The 20,411-nt window shown below is 46.3% G+C and overlaps 2 protein-coding genes across 4 annotated transcripts in view; one reads left to right on the top strand and one right to left on the bottom strand.

Moving 5' to 3' along the window:
- LOC141164970 (disintegrin and metalloproteinase domain-containing protein 33-like) overlaps positions 1–17,180 on the bottom strand; it is a 283,969-nt gene extending 266,789 nt beyond the window's left edge. Inside the window, exon 1 of the mRNA XM_073650628.1 lies at positions 16,876–17,180. Coding sequence (XP_073506729.1) covers positions 16,876–16,987 — 112 coding nt within the window. The 5' untranslated portion in view covers positions 16,988–17,180. The remainder of the gene's footprint in view (positions 1–16,875) is intronic.
- LOC141164978 (uncharacterized) overlaps positions 1–20,411 on the top strand; it is a 575,086-nt gene that overhangs the window by 428,047 nt on the left and 126,628 nt on the right. The gene's annotated exons all lie outside the window — the stretch shown is intronic.

Raw genomic sequence — 20,411 nt, 5'->3', positions numbered from 1 at the left:
CTGCAGGAGGAGACAGTCAGCATGCCTGTACTGTCCTCACTAAGACAAGACAACTAAACCTAAGCTGCAGGTGGAGACAGTCAGCATGCCTATACTGTCCTCACCAAGACAAGACATCTAAACCTAAGCTGCAGGTGGAGACAGTCAGCATGCCTGTACTGTCCTCACTAAGACAAGACAACTAAACCTAAGCTGCAGGTGGAGACAGTAAGCATGCCTGTACTGTCCTCACTAAGACAAGACAACTAAACCTAAGCTGCAGGTGGAGACAGTCAGCATGCCTGTACTGTCCTCACCAAGACAAGACAAGACAACTAAACCTAAGCTGCAGGAGGAGACAGTCAGCATGCCTGTACTGTCCTCACCAAGACAAGACAACTAAACCTAAGCTGCAGGCGGAAAAAGTCAGCATGCCTGTACTGTCCTCACCAAGACAACTAAACCTAAGCTGCAGGTGGAGACAGTCAGCATGCCTATACTGTCCTCACCAAGACAAGACATCTAAACCTAAGCTGCAGGTGGAGACAGTCAGCATGCCTGTACTGTCCTCACTAAGACAAGACAACTAAACCTAAGCTGCAGGTGGAGACAGTAAGCATGCCTGTACTGTCCTCACTAAGACAAGACAACTAAACCTAAGCTGCAGGTGGAGACAGTCAGCATGCCTGTACTGTCCTCACCAAGACAAGACAAGACAACTAAACCTAAGCTGCAGGAGGAGACAGTCAGCATGCCTGTACTGTCCTCACCAAGACAAGACAACTAAACCTAAGCTGCAGGCGGAAAAAGTCAGCATGCCTGTACTGTCCTCACCAAGACAAGACATCTAAACCTAAGCTGCAGGCGGAGACAGTCAGCATGCCTGTACTGTCCTCACCAAGACAAGACAACTAAACCTAAGCTGCAGGCGGAGACAGTCAGCATGCCTGTACTGTCCTCACCAAGACAAGACAACTAAACCTAAGCAGCAGGCAGAGACAGTCAGCATGCCGGTACTGTCCTCACCAAGACAACTAAACCTAAGCTGCAGGCGGAGACAGTCAGCATGCCTGTACTGTCCTCACTAGGACAAGACATCTAAACCTAAGCTGCAGGTGGAGACAGTCAGCATGCCTGTACTGTCCTCACTGGAACAAGACAACTAAACCTAAGCTGCAGGCGGAGACAGTCAGCATGCCTGTACTGTCCTCACCAAGACAAGACATCTAAACCTAAGCTGCAGGCGGAGACAGTCAGCATGCCTGTACTGTCCTCACCAAGACCAGACATCTAAACCTAAGCTGCAGGCGGAGACAGTCAGCATGCCTGTACTGTCCTCACTAAGACAAGACAACTAAACCTAAGCTGCAGGTGGAGACAGTCAGCATGCCTTTACTATCCTCACCAAGACAAGACATCTAAACCTAAGCTGCAGGAGGAGACAGTCAGCATGCCTGTACTGTCCTCACCAAGACCAGACAACTAAACCTAAGCTGCATGAGGAGACAGTCAGCATGCCTGTACTGTCCTCACCAAGACCAGACAACTAAACCTAAGCTGCAGGCGGAGACAGTCAGCATGCCTGTACTGTCCTCACCAAGACAACTAAACCTAAGCTGCAGGCGGAGACAGTCAGCATGCCTGTATTGTCCTCACTAAGACAAGACATCTAAACCTAAGCTGCAGGCGGAGACAGTCAGCATGCCCGTACTGTCCTCACCAAGACAAGACAACTAAACCTAAGCTGCAGGCGGAGACAGTCAGCATGCCCGTACTGTCCTCACCAAGACAAGACAATTAAACCTAAGCTGCAGGCGGAGACAGTCAGCATGCCTGTACTGTCCTCACTAAGACAAGACAAGTAAACCTAAGCTGCAGGCGGAGACAGTCAACATGCCTGTACTGTCCTCACCAAGACAAGACATCTAAACCGAAGCTGCAGGCGGAGACAGTCAGCATGCCTGTACTGTCCTCACCAAGACAAGACAACTAAACCTAAGATGCAGGCGGAGACAGTCAGCATGTCTGTACTGTCCTCACCAAGACCAGACAACTAAACCTAAGCTGCAGGCAGAGACAGTCAGCATGCCTGTACTGTCCTCACTAAGACAAGACAACTAAACCTAAGCTGCAGGTGGAGACAGTCAGCATGCCTGTACTGTCCTCACCAAGACAAGACAACTAAACCTAAGCTGCAGGTGGAGACAGTCAGCATGCCTGTACTGTCCTCACTGGAACAAGGCAACTAAACTTAAGCTGTAGGCGGAGACAGTCAGCATGCCTGTACTGTCCTCACTGGAACAAGACAACTAAACCTAAGCTACAGGCGGAAAAAGTCAGCATGCCTCTACTGTCCTCACCAAGACAACTAAACCTAAGCTGCAGGTGGAGACAGTCAGCATGCCTGTACTGTCCTCACCAAGACAAGACATCTAAACCTAAGCTGCAGGTGGAGACAGTCAGCATGCCTGTACTGTCCTCACCAAGACAAGACAAGACAAATAAACCTAAGCTGCAGGAGGAGACAGTCAGCATGCCTGTACTGTCCTCACTAAGACAAGACAAGTAAACCTAAGCTGCAGGTGGAGACAGTCAGCATGCCTGTACTGTCCTCACCAAGACAAGACAACTAAACCTAAGCTGCAGGTGGAGACAGTCAGCATGCCTGTACTGTCTTCACTAAGACAAGACAACTAAACCTAAGCTGCAGGTGGAGACAGTCAGCATGCCTGTACTGTCCTCACTAAGACAAGACAAGTAAACCTAAGCTGCAGGTGGAGACAGTCAGCATGCCTGTACTGTCCTCACCAAGACAAGACAACTAAACCTAAGCTGCAGGAGGAGACAGTCAGCATGCCTGTACTGTCCTCACTAAGACAAGACAAGTAAACCTAAGCTGCAGGTGGAGACAGTCAGCATGCCTGTACTGTCCTCACTAAGACAAGACAACTAAACCTAAGCTGCAGGTGGAGACAGTAAGCATGCCTGTACTGTCCTCACCAAGACAAGACAACTAAACCTAAGCTGCAGGTGGAGACAGTCAGCATGCCTGTACTGTCCTCACCAAGACAAGACAACTAAACCTAAGCTGCAGGTGGAGACAGTCAGCATGCCTGTACTGTCCTCACTAAGACAAGACAAGACAACTAAACCTAAGCTGCAGGCGGAAAAAGTCAGCATGCCTGTACTGTCCTCACTAAGACAATACAAGACAACTAAACCTAAGCTGCAGGTGGAGACAGTCAGCATGCCTGTACTGTCCTCACCAAGACAACTAAACCTAAGCTGCAGGAGGAGACAGTCAGCATGCCTGTACTGTCCTCACCAAGACAACTAAACCTAAGCTGCAGGTGGAGACAGTCAGCATGCCTGTACTGTCCTCACCAAGACAAGACATCTAAACCTAAGCTGCAGGCGGAGACAGTCAGCATGCCTGTACTGTCCTCACCAAGACAAGACAACTAAACGTAAGCTGCAGGCGGAGACAGTCAGCATGCCTGTACTGTCCTCACCAAGACAAGACAACTAAACCTAAGCTGCAGGCAGAGACAGTCAGCATGCCTGTACTGTCCTCACCAAGACAACTAAACCTAAGCTGCAGGCAGAGACAGTCAGCATGCCTGTACTGCCTTCACTAAGACAAGACATCTAAACCTAAGCTGCAGGTGGAGACAGTCAGCATGCCTGTACTGTCCTCACTAGGACAAGACATCTAAACCTAAGCTGCAGGTGGAGACAGTCAGCATGCCTGTACTGTCCTCACTGGAACAAGACAACTAAACCTAAGCTGCAGGCGGAGACAGTCAGCATGCCTGTACTGTCCTCACTAGGACAAGACATCTAAACCTAAGCTGCAGGTGGAGACCGTCAGCATGCCTGTACTGTCCTCACTGGAACAAGACATCTAAACCTAAGCTGCAGGTGGAGACAGTCAGCATGCCTGTACTGTCCTCACTGGAACAAGACAACTAAACCTAAGCTGCAGGCGGAGACAGTCAGCATGCCTGTACTGTCCTCACCAAGACAAGACAACTAAACCTAAGCTACAGGCGGAGACCGTCAGCATGCCTGTACTGTCCTCACCAAGACAAGACAACTAAACCTAAGCTGCAGGCGGAGACAGTCAGCATGCCTGTACTGTCCTCACCAAGACAACTAAACCTAAGCTGCAGGCGGAGACAGTCAGCATGCCTGTACTGTCCTCACTAAGACAAGACATCTAAACCTAAGCTGCAGGCGGAGACAGTCAGCATGCCTGTACTGTCCTCACCAAGACAAGACAACTAAACCTAAGCTGCAGGCGAAGACAGTCAGCATGCCTGTACTGTCCTCACCAAGACAAGACATCTAAACCTAAGCTGCAGGTGGAGACAGTCAGCATGCCTGTACTGTCCTCACCAAGACCAGACAACTAAACCTAAGCTGCAGGCGGAGACAGTCAGCATGCCTGTACTGTCCTCACCAAGACAAGACAACTAAACCTAAGCTGCAGGCGGAGACAGTCAGCATACCCGTACTGTCCTCACCAAGACAAGACAACTAAACCTAAGCTGCAGGCGGAGACAGTCAGCATGCCTGTACTGTCCTCACCAAGACAAGACATCTAAACCCAAGCTGCAGGCGGAGACAGTCAGCATGCCTGTACTGTCCTCACCAAGACAAGACATCTAAACCCAAGCTGCAGGCGGAGACAGTCAGCATGCCTGTACTGTCCTCACCAAGACAAGACATTGAAACCTAAGCTGCAGGTGGAGACAGTCAGCATGCCTGTACTGTCCTCACCAAGACCAGACAACTAAACCTAAGCTGCAGGCGGAGACAGTCAGCATGCCTGTACTGTCCTCAATAAGACAAGACAACTAAACCTAAGCTGCAGGAGGAGACAGTCAGCATGCCTGTACTGTCCTCACCAAGACAAGACAACTAAACCTAAGCTGCAGGCGGAGACAGTCAGCATGCCTGTACTGTCCTCACTAAGACAAGACAACTAAACCTAAGCTGCAGGCGGAGACAGTCAGCATGCCTGTACTGTCCTCACCAAGACAAGACAACTAAACCTAAGCTGCAGGTGGAGACAGTCAGCATGCCTGTACTGTCCTCACCAAGACAAGACAACTAAACCTAAGCTGCAGGTGGAGACAGTCAGCATGCCTGTACTGTCCTCACCAAGACAACTAAACCTAAGCTGTAGGCAGAGACAGTCAGCATGCCTGTACTGTCCTCACTAAGACAAGACAACTAAACCTAAGCTGCAGGCGGAGACAGTCAGCATGTCTGTACTGTCCTCACCAAGACAAGAAAACTAAACCTAAGCTGCAGGTGGAGACAGTCAGCATGCCTGTACTGTCCTCACCAAGACAAGACAACTAAACCTAAGCTGCAGGCGGAAACAGTCAGCATGCCTGTACTGTCCTCACCAAGACAAGACAACTAAACCTAAGCTGCAGGCGGAGACAGTCAGCATGCCTGTACTGTCCTCACTGGAACAAGACAACTAAACCTAAGCTGCAGGCGGAGACAGTCAGCATGCCTGTACTGTCCTCACTGGAACAAGACAACTAAACCTAAGCTGCAGGCGGAGACAGTCAGCATGTCTGTACTGTCCTCACCAAGACAAGAAAACTAAACCTAAGCTGCAGGTGGAGACAGTCAGCATGCCTGTACTGTCCTCACCAAGACAAGACATCTAAACCTAAGCTGCAGGTGGAGACAGTCAGCATGCCTGTACTGTCCTCACTAAGACAAGACATCTAAACCTAAGCTGCAGGTGGCGACAGTCAGCATGCCTGTACTGTCCTCACTAAGACAACTAAACCTAAGCTGCAGGCGGAGACAGTCAGCATGCCTGTACTGTCCTCACTGGAACAAGACAAGACAACTAAACCTAAGCTACAGGCCAGAGACAGTCAGCATGCCTGTACTGTCCTCACCAAGACAAGACAACTAAACCTAAGCTGCAGGCGGAGACAGTCAGCATGCCCGTACTGTCCTCACCAAGACAAGACAACTAAACCTAAGCTGCAGGCGGAGACAGTCAGCATGCCTGTACTGTCCTCACCAAGACCAGACATCTAAACCTAAGCTGCAGGAAGAGACAGTCAGCATGCCTGTACTGTCCTCACTAAGACAAGACAACTAAACCTAAGCTGCAGGCGGAGACAGTCAGCATGCCTGTACTGTCCTCACCAAGACAAGACAACTAAACCTAAGCTGCAGGCGGAGACAGTCAGCATGCCTGTACTGTCCTCACTAAGACAAGACAACTAAACCTAAGCTGCAGGCGGAGACAGTCAGCATGCCTGTACTGTCCTCACTAAGACAAGACAACTAAACCTAAGCTGCAGGCGGAGACAGTCAGCATGCCTGTACTGTCCTCACCAAGACAAGACAATTAAACCTAAGCTGCAGGTGGAGACAGTCAGCATGCCTGTACTGTCCTCACCAAGACAACTAAACCTAAGCTGTAGGCAGAGACAGTCAGCATGCCTGTACTGTCCTCACTAAGACAAGACAACTAAACCTAAGCTGCAGGCGGAGACAGTCAGCATGCCTGTACTGTCCTCACCAAGACAAGAAAACTAAACCTAAGCTGCAGGTGGAGACAGTCAGCATGCCTGTACTGTCCTCACCAAGACAAGACAACTAAACCTAAGCTGCAGGCGGAGACAGTCAGCATGCCTGTACTGTCCTCACTAAGACAAGACATCTAAACCTAAGCTGCAGGTGGAGACAGTCAGCATGCCTGTACTGTCCTCGCCAAGACAAGACAACTAAACCTAAGCTGCAGGCGGAGACAGTCAGCATGCCTGTACTGTCCTCACTAAGACAAGACAACTAAACATAAGCTGCAGGCGGAGACAGTCAGCATGCCTGTACTGTCCTCACCAAGACAAGACAACTAAACCTAAGCTGCAGGCGGAGACAGTCAGCATGCCTGTACTGTCCTCACCAAGACAACTAAACCTAAGCTGCAGGCGGAGACAGTCAGCATGCCTGTACTGTCCTCACTGGAACAAGACAAGACAACTAAACCTAAGCTACAGGCCAGAGACAGTCAGCATGCCTGTACTGTCCTCACCAAGACAAGACAACTAAACCTAAGCTGCAGGCGGAGACAGTCAGCATGCCTGTACTGTCCTCACTAAGACAAGACATCTAAACCTAAGCTGCAGGTGGAGACAGTCAGCATGCCTGTACTGTCCTCACCAAGACAAGACAACTAAACCTAAGCTGCAGGCGGAGACAGTCAGCATGCCTGTACTGTCCTCACTAAGACAAGACATCTAAACCTAAGCTGCAGGTGGAGACAGTCAGCATGCCTGTACTGTCCTCACCAAGACAACTAAACCTAAGCTGCAGGTGGAGACAGTCAGCATGCCTGTACTGTCCTCACCAAGACAACTAAACCTAAGCTGCAGGCGGAGACAGTCAGCATGCCCGTACTGTCCTCACTAAGACAAGACAACTAAACCTAAGCAGCAGGTGGAGACAGTCAGCATGCCTGTACTGTCCTCACCAAGACAAGACATCTAAACCTAAGCTGCAGGTGGAGACAGTCAGCATGCCTGTACTGTCCTCACCAAGACAAGACATCTAAACCTAAGCTGCAGGCGGAGACAGTCAGCATGCCTGTACTGTCCTCACCAAGACAAGACATCTAAACCTAAGCTGCAGGCGGAGCGAGTCAGCATGCCTGTACTATCCTCACCATGACAACTAAACCTAAGCTGCAGGTGGAGACAGTCAGCATGCCTGTACTGTCCTCACCAAGACAACTAAACCTAAGCTGCAGGTGGAGACAGTCAGCATGCCTGTACTGTCCTCACCAAGACAACTAAACCTAAGCTGCAGGCGGAGACAGTCAGCATGCCCGTACTGTCCTCACTAAGACAAGACAACTAAACCTAAGCAGCAGGTGGAGACAGTCAGCATGCCTGTACTGTCCTCACCAAGACAAGACATCTAAACCTAAGCTGCAGGTGGAGACAGTCAGCATGCCTGTACTGTCCTCACCAAGACAAGACATCTAAACCTAAGCTGCAGGTGGAGACAGTCAGCATGCCTGTACTGTCCTCACCAAGACAAGACATCTAAACCTAAGCTGCAGGTGGAGACAGTCAGCATGCCTGTACTGTCCTCACCAAGACAAGACATCTAAACCTAAGCTGCAGGCGGAGACAGTCAGCATGCCTGTACTGTCCTCACCAAGACAAGACATCTAAACCTAAGCTGCAGGCGGAGCGAGTCAGCATGCCTGTACTATCCTCACCATGACAACTAAACCTAAGCTGCAGGTGGAGACAGTCAGCATGCCTGTACTGTCCTCACCAAGACAACTAAACCTAAGCTGCAGGTGGAGACAGTCAGCATGCCTGTACTGTCCTCACCAAGACAACTAAACCTAAGCTGCAGGCGGAGACAGTCAGCATGCCCGTACTGTCCTCACTAAGACAAGACAACTAAACCTAAGCAGCAGGTGGAGACAGTCAGCATGCCTGTACTGTCCTCACCAAGACAAGACATCTAAACCTAAGCTGCAGGTGGAGACAGTCAGCATGCCTGTACTGTCCTCACCAAGACAAGACATCTAAACCTAAGCTGCAGGTGGAGACAGTCAGCATGCCTGTACTGTCCTCACCAAGACAAGACATCTAAACCTAAGCTGCAGGCGGAGCGAGTCAGCATGCCTGTACTATCCTCACCAAGACAACTAAACCTAAGCTGCAGGTGGAGACAGTCAGCATGCCTGCATACCACTATGGATGCTGGGTACACTGAGCCCTCTGTAGATTTTTTCCCATCTCCAGCGCTGGGTCAGAACCGCAGCTCAGGTCCGATCTTCTCCCCAGGACTGAAGAGGAAAGAAGCGACAACAAGAACATCGAAACACAACCAGACTAAGTGCGTCTCACTGCACCGACCATTCTACTGACAGAATAGTGAGTGCAGCTCTGGAGTATAATACAGGATGTAACTCAGGATCAGTAATGTAATGTATGTACACAGTGACTGCACCAGCAGAATAGTGAGTGCAGCTCTGGAGTATAATACAGGATATAACCCAGGATCAGTAATGTAATGTATGTACACAGTGACTGCACCAGCAGAATAGTGAGTGCAGCTCTGGAGTATAATACAGGATGTAACTCAGGATCAGTAATGTAATGTATGTACACAGTGACTGCACCAGCAGAATAGTGAGTGCAGCTCTGGAGTATAATACAGGAGGTAACTCAGGATCAGTAATGTAATGTATGTACACAGTGACTGTACCAGCAGAATAGTGAGTGCAGCTCTGGAGTATAATACAGGATGTAACTCAGGATCAGTAATGTAATGTATGTACACAGTGACTGCACCAGCAGAATAGTGAGTGCAGCTCTGGAGTATAATACAGGAGGTAACTCAGGATCTGTAATGTAATGTATGTACACAGTGACTGCACCAGCAGAATAGTGAGTGCAGCTCTAGAGTATAATACAGGAAGCAACTCAGGATCAGTAATGTAATGTATGTACACAGTGACTGCACCAGCAGAATAGTGAGTGCAGCTCTGGGGTATAATACAGGATGTAACTCAGGATCAGTAATGTAATGTATGTACACAGTGACTGCACCAGCAGAATAGTGAGTGTAGCTCTGGAGTATAATACAGGAGGTAACTCAGGATCAGTAATGTAATGTATGTACACAGTGACTGCACCAGCAGAATAGTGAGTGCAGCTCTGGAGTATAATACAGGAGGTAACTCAGGATCAGTAATGTAATGTATGTACACAGTGACTGCACCAGCAGAATAGTGAGTGCAGCTCTGGAGTATAATACAGGAGGTAACTCAGGATCAGTAATGTAATGTATGTATACAGTGACTGCACCAGCAGAATAGTGAGTGCAGCTCTGGATTATAATACAGGAGGTAACTCAGGATCAGTAATGTAATGTATGTATACAGTGACTGCACCAGCAGAATAGTGAGTGCAGCTCTGGAGTATAATACAGGAGGTAACTCAGGATCAGTAATGTAATGTATATACACAGTGACTGCTCCAGCAGAATAGTGAGTGCAGCTCTGGAGTATAATACAGGAGGTAACTCAGGATCTGTAATGTAATGTATGTACACAGTGACTGCACCAGCAGAATAGTGAGTGCAGCTCTGGAGTATAATACAGGATGTAACTCAGGATCAGTAATGTAATGTATATACACTGTGACTGCACCAGCAGAATAGTGAGTGCAGCTCTGGAGTATAATACAGGAGGTAACTCAGGATCAGTAATGTAATGTATGTACACAGCGACTGCACCAGCAGAATAGTGAGTGCAGCTCTGGAGTATAATACAGGATGTAACTCAGGATCTGTAATGTAATGTATGTACACAGTGACTGCACCAGCAGAATAGTGAGTGCAGCTCTGGAGTATAATACAGGAGGTAACTCAGGATCAGTAATGTAATGTATGTACACAGTGACTGCACCAGCAGAATAGTGAGTGCAGCTCTGGAGTATAATACAGGATATAACTCAGGATCAGTAATGTAATGTATGTATACAGTGACTGCACCAGCAGAATAGTGAGTGCAGCTCTGGAGTATAATACAGGATGTAACTCAGGATCAGCAAGGTAATGTATGTACACAGTGACTGTACCTGCAGAATAGTGAGTGCAGCTCTGGAGTATAATACAGGATGTAACTCAGGATCAGTAATGTAATGTATGTACACAGTGACTGTACCTGCAGAATAGTGAGTGCAGCTCTGGAGTATAATACAGGATGTAACTCAGGATCAGTAATGTAATGTATGTACACAGTGACTGCACCAGCAGAATAGTGAGTGCAGCTCTGGAGTATAATACAGGAGGTAACTCAGGATCAGTAATATAATGTATGTACACAGTGACTGCAACAGCAGAATAGTGAGTGCAGCTCTGGAGTATAATACAGGATGTAACTCAGGATCAGTAATGTAATGTATGTACACAGTGACTGCAACAGCAGAATAGTGAGTGCAGCTCTGGAGTATAATACAGGATGTAACTCAGGATCAGTAATGTAATGTATGTACACAGTGACTGTACCTGCAGAATAGTGAGTGCAGCTCTGGAGTATAATACAGGATGTAACTCAGGATCAGTAATGTAATGTATGTACACAGTGACTGCACCAGCAGAATAGTGAGCGCAGCTCTGGAGTATAATACAGGATGTAACTCAGGATCAGTAATGTAATGTATGTACACAGTGACTGCACCAGCAGAATAGTGAGCGCAGCTCTGGAGTATAATACAGGAGGTAACTCAGGATCAGTAATGTAATGTATGTACACAGTGACTGCACCAGCAGAATAGTGAGTGCAGCTCTGGAGTATAATGCAGGATGTAACTCAGGATCAGTAATGTAATGTATGTACACAGTGACTGCACCAGCAGAATAGTGAGTGCAGCTCTGGAGTATAATACAGGATGTAACTCAGGATCAGTAATGTAATGTATGTACACAGTGACTGCACCAGCAGAATAGTGAGCGCAGCTCTGGAGTATAATACAGGAGGTAACTCAGGATCAGTAATGTAATGTATGTACACAGCGACTGCACCAGCAGAATAGTGAGTGCAGCTCTGGAGTATAATACAGGATGTAACTCAGGATCTGTAATGTAATGTATGTACACAGTGACTGCACCAGCAGAATAGTGAGTGCAGCTCTGGAGTATAATACAGGATATAACTCAGGATCAGTAATGTAATGTATGTACACAGTGACTGCACCAGCAGAATAGTGAGTGCAGCTCTGGAGTATAATACAGGATGTAACTCAGGATCAGTAATGTAATGTATGTACACAGTGACTGCACCAGCAGAATAGTGAGTGCAGCTCTGGAGTATAATACAGGATGTAACTCAGGATCAGTAATGTAATGTATGTACACAGTGACTGCACCAGCAGAATAGTGAGTGCAGCTCTGGAGTATAATACAGGAGGTAACTCAGGATCAGTACAGGATCAGTAATGTAATGTATGTACACAGTGACTGCACCAGCAGAATAGTGAGTGCAGCTCTGGAGTATAATACAGGAGGTAACTCAGGATCAGTAATATAATGTATGTACACAGTGACTGCACCAGCAGAATAGTGAGTGCAGCTCTGGAGTATAATACAGGAGGTAACTCAGGATCAGTAATGTAATGTATGTACACAGTGACTGCACCAGCAGAATAGTGAGTGCAGCTCTGGAGTATAATACAGGATGTAACTCAGGATCAGTAATGTAATGTATGTACACAGTGACTGCACCAGCAGAATAGTGAGTGCAGCTCTGGAGTATAATACAGGATGTAACTCAGGATCAGTAATGTAATGTATGTACACAGTGACTGCACCAGTAGAATAGTGAGTGCAGCTCTGGAGTATAATACAGAATGTAACTCAGGATCAGTAATGTAATGTATGTACACAGTGACTGCACCAGCAGAATAGTGAGTGCAGCTCTGGGGTATAATACAGGATGTAACTCAGGATCAGTAATGTAATGTACGTACACAGTGACTGCACCAGCAGAATAGTGAGTGCAGCTCTGGAGTATAATACAGGATGTAACTCAGGATCAGTAATATAATGTATGTACACAGTGACAGCACCAGCAGAATAGTGAGTGCAGCTCTGGAGTATAATACAGGATGTAACTCAGGATCAGTAATGTATGTACACAGTGATTGCACCAGCAGAATAGTGAGTGCAGCTCTGAGGTATAATACAGGAGGTAACTCAGGATCAGTAATGTAATGTATGTACACAGTGACTGCACCAGCAGAATAGTGAGTGCAGCTCTGAGGTATAATACAGGATGTAACTCAGGATCAGTAATGTATGTACACAGTGATTGCACCAGCAGAATAGTGAGTGCAGCTCTGAGGTATAATACAGGAGGTAACTCAGGATCAGTAATGTAATGTATGTACACAGTGACTGCACCAGCAGAATAGTGAGTACAGCTCTGGAGTATAATACAGGATGTAACTCAGGATCAGTAATGTAATTTATGTACACAGTGACTGCACCAGTAGAATAGTGAGCGCAGCTCTGGAGTATAATACAGGAGGTAACTCAGGATCAGTAATGTAATGTATGTACACAGTGACTGCACCAGCAGAATAGTGAGCGCAGCTCTGAGGTATAATACAGGATGTATCAGATTCTATACATGAAAACAAGATAATGCAGATCTTCTCCTCATCCTCAGCTGCCGTCAGCATTAGATACAGGAAGCTGGGGTGCTGGTGATTAGATTGCGAGCTCCTGGTACAGCTCTCACCTTCTTATCTACAGAACATCTTGTTACTGGGGTTAAATATAACCGCAGTACTGATGACTGCAGAGGAGGTGAGGGGCCACAAACTGCAGCGGTGAGAGGGGATTAGATCATTCCTGGGCTCGGGGGTTGGCGGCTCATCAGCCCTGGTATTTCATGTATCATCACAGACACAACTACTCACAGCAGGAAATGTCCCCCCCACCACCACCCCCATCATGTCATTAACCGTTCAATCACCATCAGAAAAAATGGTGTTTAATATACAATCATGTAATAACATCAGGCATCAGGACAAAGAGCTGACAATCTACTCGAAGATGAGACGTGAATAATACGCAGTATACGGATCCAATAATAAGTCATCCCATCAACAAAGATTTGATTACACTCTACTAACCAATCACCTCCAGAGTCACATAATTAGTACATTGTGTCCTCCTGGGTGTGATTTCTCCTCCTATAACTACAGCTGTTCTGTGAAGGCCTCAGAGGTTTGTGTGAGAACATTAGGGACCAAACAGCATCATGAAACATAAGGAGCACACCAGACAGGTCAGGGATAAATCTGAAAACCAAGGAGCACAGCAGACAGGTCAGGGATAAATCTGAAAACCAAGGAGCACACCAGACAGGTCAGGTATAAATCTGAAAACCAAGAAGCCCACCAGACAAGTCAGGGATAAAGCTGAAAACCAAGAAGCCCACCAGACAGGTCAGGGATAAAGCTGAAAACTAAGGATCCCACCAGATCGATCAGGTATAAATCTGAAAACCAAGAAGCCCACCAGACAGGTCAGGGATAAAGCTGAAAACCAAGAAGTCCACCAGACTGGTCAGGGATAAATCTGAAAACCAAGGAGCCCACCAGACAAGTCAGGGATAAAGCTGAAAACCAAGAAGCCCACCAGACAGGTCAGGGATAAAGCTGAAAACCAAGGAGCACACCAGACAGGTCAGGTATAAATCTGAAAACCAAGAAGCCCACCAGACAAGTCAGGGATAAAGCTGAAAACCAAGAAGCCCACCAGACAGGTCAGGGATAAAGCTGAAAACTAAGGATCCCACCAGATCGATCAGGTATAAATCTGAAAACCAAGAAGCCCACCAGACAGGTCAGGGATAAAGCTGAAAACCAAGAAGCCCACCAGACAGGTCAGGGATAAAGCTGAAAACTAAGGATCCCACCAGACCGATCAGGGATAAATCAGAAAACCATGGAGCACACCAGACTGGTTAGGGATAAATCTGAAAACCAAGAAGTCCACCAGACTGGTCAGGGATAAATCTGAAAACCAAGGAGCCCACCAGACAGGTCAGAGATAAAGCTGAAATCCAAGGAGCCCACCAGATAGTTCAGGGATAAAGTGGTGAAGAATAAAGCAGTGTTAGGTTATAGAAAATATCCCACGCTCTGAACATCTCACTAAGCATCAATCTATAATCCAAAACTGGAAGGAGTATGGCAGCTGCAAGCCTACGGAGACATGGCGGTCCATTTAACCTGACATCAAGGTGGTCCTACAAAGCACTGACCCAGGGGGCTGAATACTAATGCACAGAACAATGTTCAGATTTATATTTATCATATAATTAGTAAATTAGAAAACCTCCTATCATTTCCTTCACACGTCACAAATATTTCTTACTTTATATCACATGACAGTGATATTACAATGTATCGGTGTTGGCGATGTTACAATGTATCGGTGTTGGTGATGTTACAGTGTATCGGTGTTGGTGATGTTACAGTGTATCGGTGTTGGTGATGTTACAGTGTATCGGTGTTGGTGATGTTACAGTGTATCGGTGTTGGTGATGTTACAGTGTATCGGTGTTGGTGATGTTACAGTGTATCGGTGTTGGTGATGTTACAGTGTATCGGTGTTGGTGATATTACAGTGTATCGGTGTTGGTGATGTTACAGTGTATCGGTGTTGGTGATATTACAGTGTATCGGTGTTGGTGATATTACAGTGTATCGGTGTTGGTGATATTACAGTGTATCGGTGTTGGTGATGTTACAGTGTATCGGTGTTGGCGATATTATAGTGTATCGGTGTTGGCGATATTACAGTGTATCGGTGTTGGTGATATTACAGTGTATCGGTGTTGGTGATGTTACAGTGTATCGGTGTTGGTGATGTTACAGTGTATCGGTGTTGGTGATATTACAGTGTATCGGTGTTGGTGATGTTACAGTGTATCGGTGTTGGTGATGTTACAGTGTATCGGTGTTGGTGATGTTACAGTGTATCGGTGTTGGTGATGTTACAGTGTATCGGTGTTGGTGATGTTACAGTGTATCGGTGTTGGTGATATTACAGTGTATCGGTGTTGGTGATATTACAGTGTATCGGTGTTGGTGATGTTACAGTGTATCGGTGTTGGTGATGTTACAGTGTATCGGTGTTGGTGATGTTACAGTGTATCGGTGTTGGTGATGTTACAATGTATCGGTGTTGGTGATGTTACAGTGTATCGGTGTTGGTGATGTTACAGTGTATCGGTGTTGGTGATGTTACAGTGTATCGGTGTTGGTGATGTTACAGTGTATCGGTGTTGGTGATATTACAGTGTATCGGTGTTGGTGATATTACAGTGTATCGGTGTTGGTGATATTACAGTGTATCGGTGTTGGTGATATTACAGTGTATCGGTGTTGGTGATGTTACAGTGTATCGGTGTTGGCGATGTTACAATGTATCGGTGTTGGCGATGTTACAGTGTATCGGTGTTGGCGATGTTACAGTGTATCGGTGTTGGCGATATTACAGTGTATCGGTGTTGGCGATGTTACAGTGTATCGGTGTTGGTGATGTTACAGTGTATCGGTGTTGGTGATGTTACAGTGTATCGGTGTTGGTGATGTTACAGTGTATCGGTGTTGGTGATATTACAGTGTATCGGTGTTGGTGATATTACAGTGTATCGGTGTTGGTGATGTTACAGTGTATCGGTGTTGGTGATGTTACAGTGTATCGGTGTTGGTGATGTTACAGTGTATCGGTGTTGGTGATGTTACAATGTATCGGTGTTGGTGATGTTACAGTGTATCGGTGTTGGTGATATTACAGTGTATCGGTGTTGGTGATATTACAGTGTATCGGTGTTGGTGATATTACAGTGTATCGGTGTTGGTGATATTACAATGTATCGGTGTTGGTGATGTTACAATGTATCGGTATTCGGTGACAGTTGTTACTTTCCGCCCGTCTCTGTACCGGTGCTCAGAGGATGGAGAGACTTTTCCTGCTCCGGCTCAGAAGACGAGCGGACAGCGCAGACATCGGACAGCGCAGACATCGGACAGCGCAGACATCGGACAGCGCAGACAGACGCCGGACAGCGCAGACAGACGCCGGACAGCGCAGACGCCGGACAGCGCAGACATCGGACAGCGCAGACATCGGACAGCGCAGACGCCGGACAGCGCAGACAGACGCCGGACAGCGCAGACGCCGGACAGCGCAGACATCGGACAGCGCAGACATCGGACAGCGCAGACGCCGGACAGCGCAGACGCCGGACAGCGCAGACATCGGACAGCGCAGACATCGGACAGCCCGGAGTTTGAGGTTACTCACCAAGAGTCTTTTCTGGGGAGGTTAAAGGGGAAAGAAGAAGACAAATGTAGACAATCCATGTCCAGGGCCATAGACCTGCCGGCTGCGGACTACTCCCCCAACGTGTTCTCATATCAGATCGGTGACTCGTTCCCTCATCTTCCAGCTCAGCTCTGTGGCCTCTGTGTATATATATATATATATATATTTCTGTACTCTCCTCCCCCTCGTCCGCCGGCCCCTCAGCTAATCACATCCAGTCTCTCTCTGCGGCCGGGCCCCTCCTCACCAGCCTGCAGCTGTGCAGGATTCCAGCTGTGGAGCCGCCCCAGCACGGCAGGGGTTAAGTGATGAGCAGATTGCATGGCTCAGGGGTAGCAGCCGCCCCCATTATGGTCCCTCATTTCCTGCCCAGAAGTTCAGCCGCTCTAATCAGATAGTGAAGACCCCGAGAAAAGAGCCCTGCATGAAAGCAGGGGGCAGTATATATATATGTGCAGGGTAGTGTAGAGTGTATATACCAGTGCTGTATGTATATATGTGCAGGGTAGTGTAGTGTGTATATACCAGTGCTGTATGTATATATGTGCGGGGTAGTGTAGAGTGTATATACCAGTGCTGTATGTATATATGTGCAGGGTAGTGTAGTGTGTATATACCAGTGCTGTATGTATATAGGTGCAGGGTAGTGTAGTGTGTATATACCAGTGCTGTATGTATATATGTGCGGGGTAGTGTAGAGTGTATATACCAGTGCTGTATGTATATATGTGCAGGGTAGTGTAGTGTGTATATACCAGTGCTGTATGTATATATGTGCAGGGTAGTGTAGAGTGTATATACCAGTGCTGTATGTATATATGTGCGGGGTAGTGTAGAGTGTATATACCAGTGCTGTATGTATATATGTGCAGGGTAGTGTAGAGTGTATATACCAGTGCTGTATGTATATAGGTGCAGGGTAGTGTAGTGTGTATATACCAGTGCTGTATGTATATAGGTGCAGGGTAGTGTAGAGTGTATATACCAGTGCTGTATGTATATATGTGCGGGGTAGTGTAGAGTGTATATACCAGTGCTGTATGTATATATGTGCAGGGTAGTGTAGAGTGTATATACCAGTGCTGTATGTATATATGTGCAGGGTAGTGTAGTGTGTATATACCAGTGCTGTATGTATATATGTGCAGGGTAGTGTAGAGTGTATATACCAGTGCTGTATGTATATATGTGCAGGGTAGTGTAGAGTGTATATACCAGTGCTGTATGTATATATGTGCAGGGTAGTGTAGAGTGTATATACCAGTGCTGTATGTATATATGTGCAGGGTAGTGTAGAGTGTATATACCAGTGCTGTATGTATATATGTGCAGGGTAGTGTAGAGTGTATATACCAGTGCTGTATGTATATATGTGCAGGGTAGTGTAGAGTGTATATACCAGTGCTGTATGTATATATGTGCGGGGTAGTGTAGAGTGTATATACCAGTGCTGTATGTATATATGTGCAGGGTAGTGTAGAGTGTATATACCAGTGCTGTATGTATATATGTGCAGGGTAGTGTAGAGTGTATATACCAGTGCTGTATGTATATAGTGCAGGGTAGTGTAGAGTGTATATACCAGTGCTGTATGTATATATGTGCGGGGTAGTGTAGAGTGTATATACCAGTGCTGTATGTATATATGTGCAGGGTAGTGTAGAGTGTATATACCAGTGCTGTATGTATATATGTGCGGGGTAGTGTAGAGTGTATATACCAGTGCTGTATGTATATATGTGCAGGGTAGTGTAGAGTGTATATACCAGTGCTGTATGTATATAGGTGCAGGGTAGTGTAGAGTGTATATACCAGTGCTGTATGTATATATGTGCAGGGTAGTGTAGAGTGTATATACCAGTGCTGTATGTATATATGTGCAGGGGTAGTGTAGAGTGTATATACCAGTGCTGTATGTATATATGTGCAGGGTAGTGTAGAGTGTATATACCAGTGCTGTATGTATATATGTGCAGGGTAGTGTAGAGTGTATATACCAGTGCTGTATGTATATATGTGCAGGGTAGTGTAGTGTGTATATACCAGTGCTGTATGTATATATGTGCAGGGTAGTGTAGAGTGTATATACCAGTGCTGTATGTATATAGGTGCAGGGTAGTGTAGTGTGTATATACCAGTGCTGTATGTATATATGTGCAGGGTAGTGTAGAGTGTATATACCAGTGCTGTATGTATATATGTGCAGGGGTAGTGTAGAGTGTATATACCAGTGCTGTATGTATATATGTGCAGGGTAGTGTAGAGTGTATATACCAGTGCTGTATGTATATATGTGCAGGGGTAGTGTAGAGTGTATATACCAGTGCTGTATGTATATATGTGCAGGGGTAGTGTAGAGTGTATATACCAGTGCTGTATGTATATATGTGCAGGGTAGTGTAGGTGTATATACCAGTGCTGTATGTATATATGTGCGGGGGTAGTGTAGAGTGTATATACCAGTGCTGTATGTATATATGTGCAGGGTAGTGTAGAGTGTATATACCAGTGCTGTATGTATATATGTGCAGGGTAGTGTAGAGTGTATATACCAGTGCTGTATGTATATATGTGCAGGGTAGTGTAGAGTGTATATACCAGTGCTGTATGTATATATGTGCAGGGTAGTGTAGAGTGTATATACCAGTGCTGTATGTATATATGTGCAGGGTAGTGTAGAGTGTATATACCAGTGCTGTATGTATATATGTGCAGGGTAGTGTAGAGTGTATATACCAGTGCTGTATGTATATATGTGCAGGGTAGTGTAGAGTGTATATACCAGTGCTGTATGTATATATGTGCGGGGTAGTGTAGAGTGTATATACCAGTGCTGTATGTATATATGTGCAGGGTAGTGTAGTGTGTATATACCAGTGCTGTATGTATATATGTGCAGGGTAGTGTAGTGTGTATATACCAGTGCTGTATGTATATATGTGCAGGGTAGTGTAGTGTGTATATACCAGTGCTGTATGTATATATGTGCAGGGTAGTGTAGAGTGTATATACCAGTGCTGTATGTATATATGTGCAGGGTAGTGTAGAGTGTATATACCAGTGCTGTATGTATATATGTGCAGGGTAGTGTAGAGTGTATATACCAGTGCTGTATGTATATATGTGCAGGGGTAGTGTAGTGTGTATATACCAGTGCTGTATGTATATATGTGCAGGGTAGTGTAGAGTGTATATACCAGTGCTGTATGTATATATGTGCAGGGTAGTGTAGTGTGTATATACCAGTGCTGTATGTATATATGTGCAGGGTAGTGTAGAGTGTATATACCAGTGCTGTATGTATATAGTGCAGGGTAGTGTAGGTGTATATACCAGTGCTGTATGTATATATGTGCAGGGTAGTGTAGTGTGTATATACTGTGCTGTATGTATATATGTGCGTATATATGTGCATGTGTATCTGTGTAGTGTGTATATACCAGTGCTGTATGTAATATGTGCGGGTAGTGTAGAGTGTATATACCAGTGCTGTATGTATATAGGTGCAGGGTAGT

This window comes from Phyllobates terribilis, unplaced genomic scaffold (genome assembly GCF_046119375.1).
Source record: "Phyllobates terribilis strain yellow unplaced genomic scaffold, ASM4611937v1 Scaffold_1__5_contigs__length_1240528914, whole genome shotgun sequence".
NCBI lineage: Eukaryota > Metazoa > Chordata > Amphibia > Anura > Dendrobatidae > Phyllobates > Phyllobates terribilis.
This window is presented reverse-complemented; position numbering and strand designations above follow the sequence as displayed.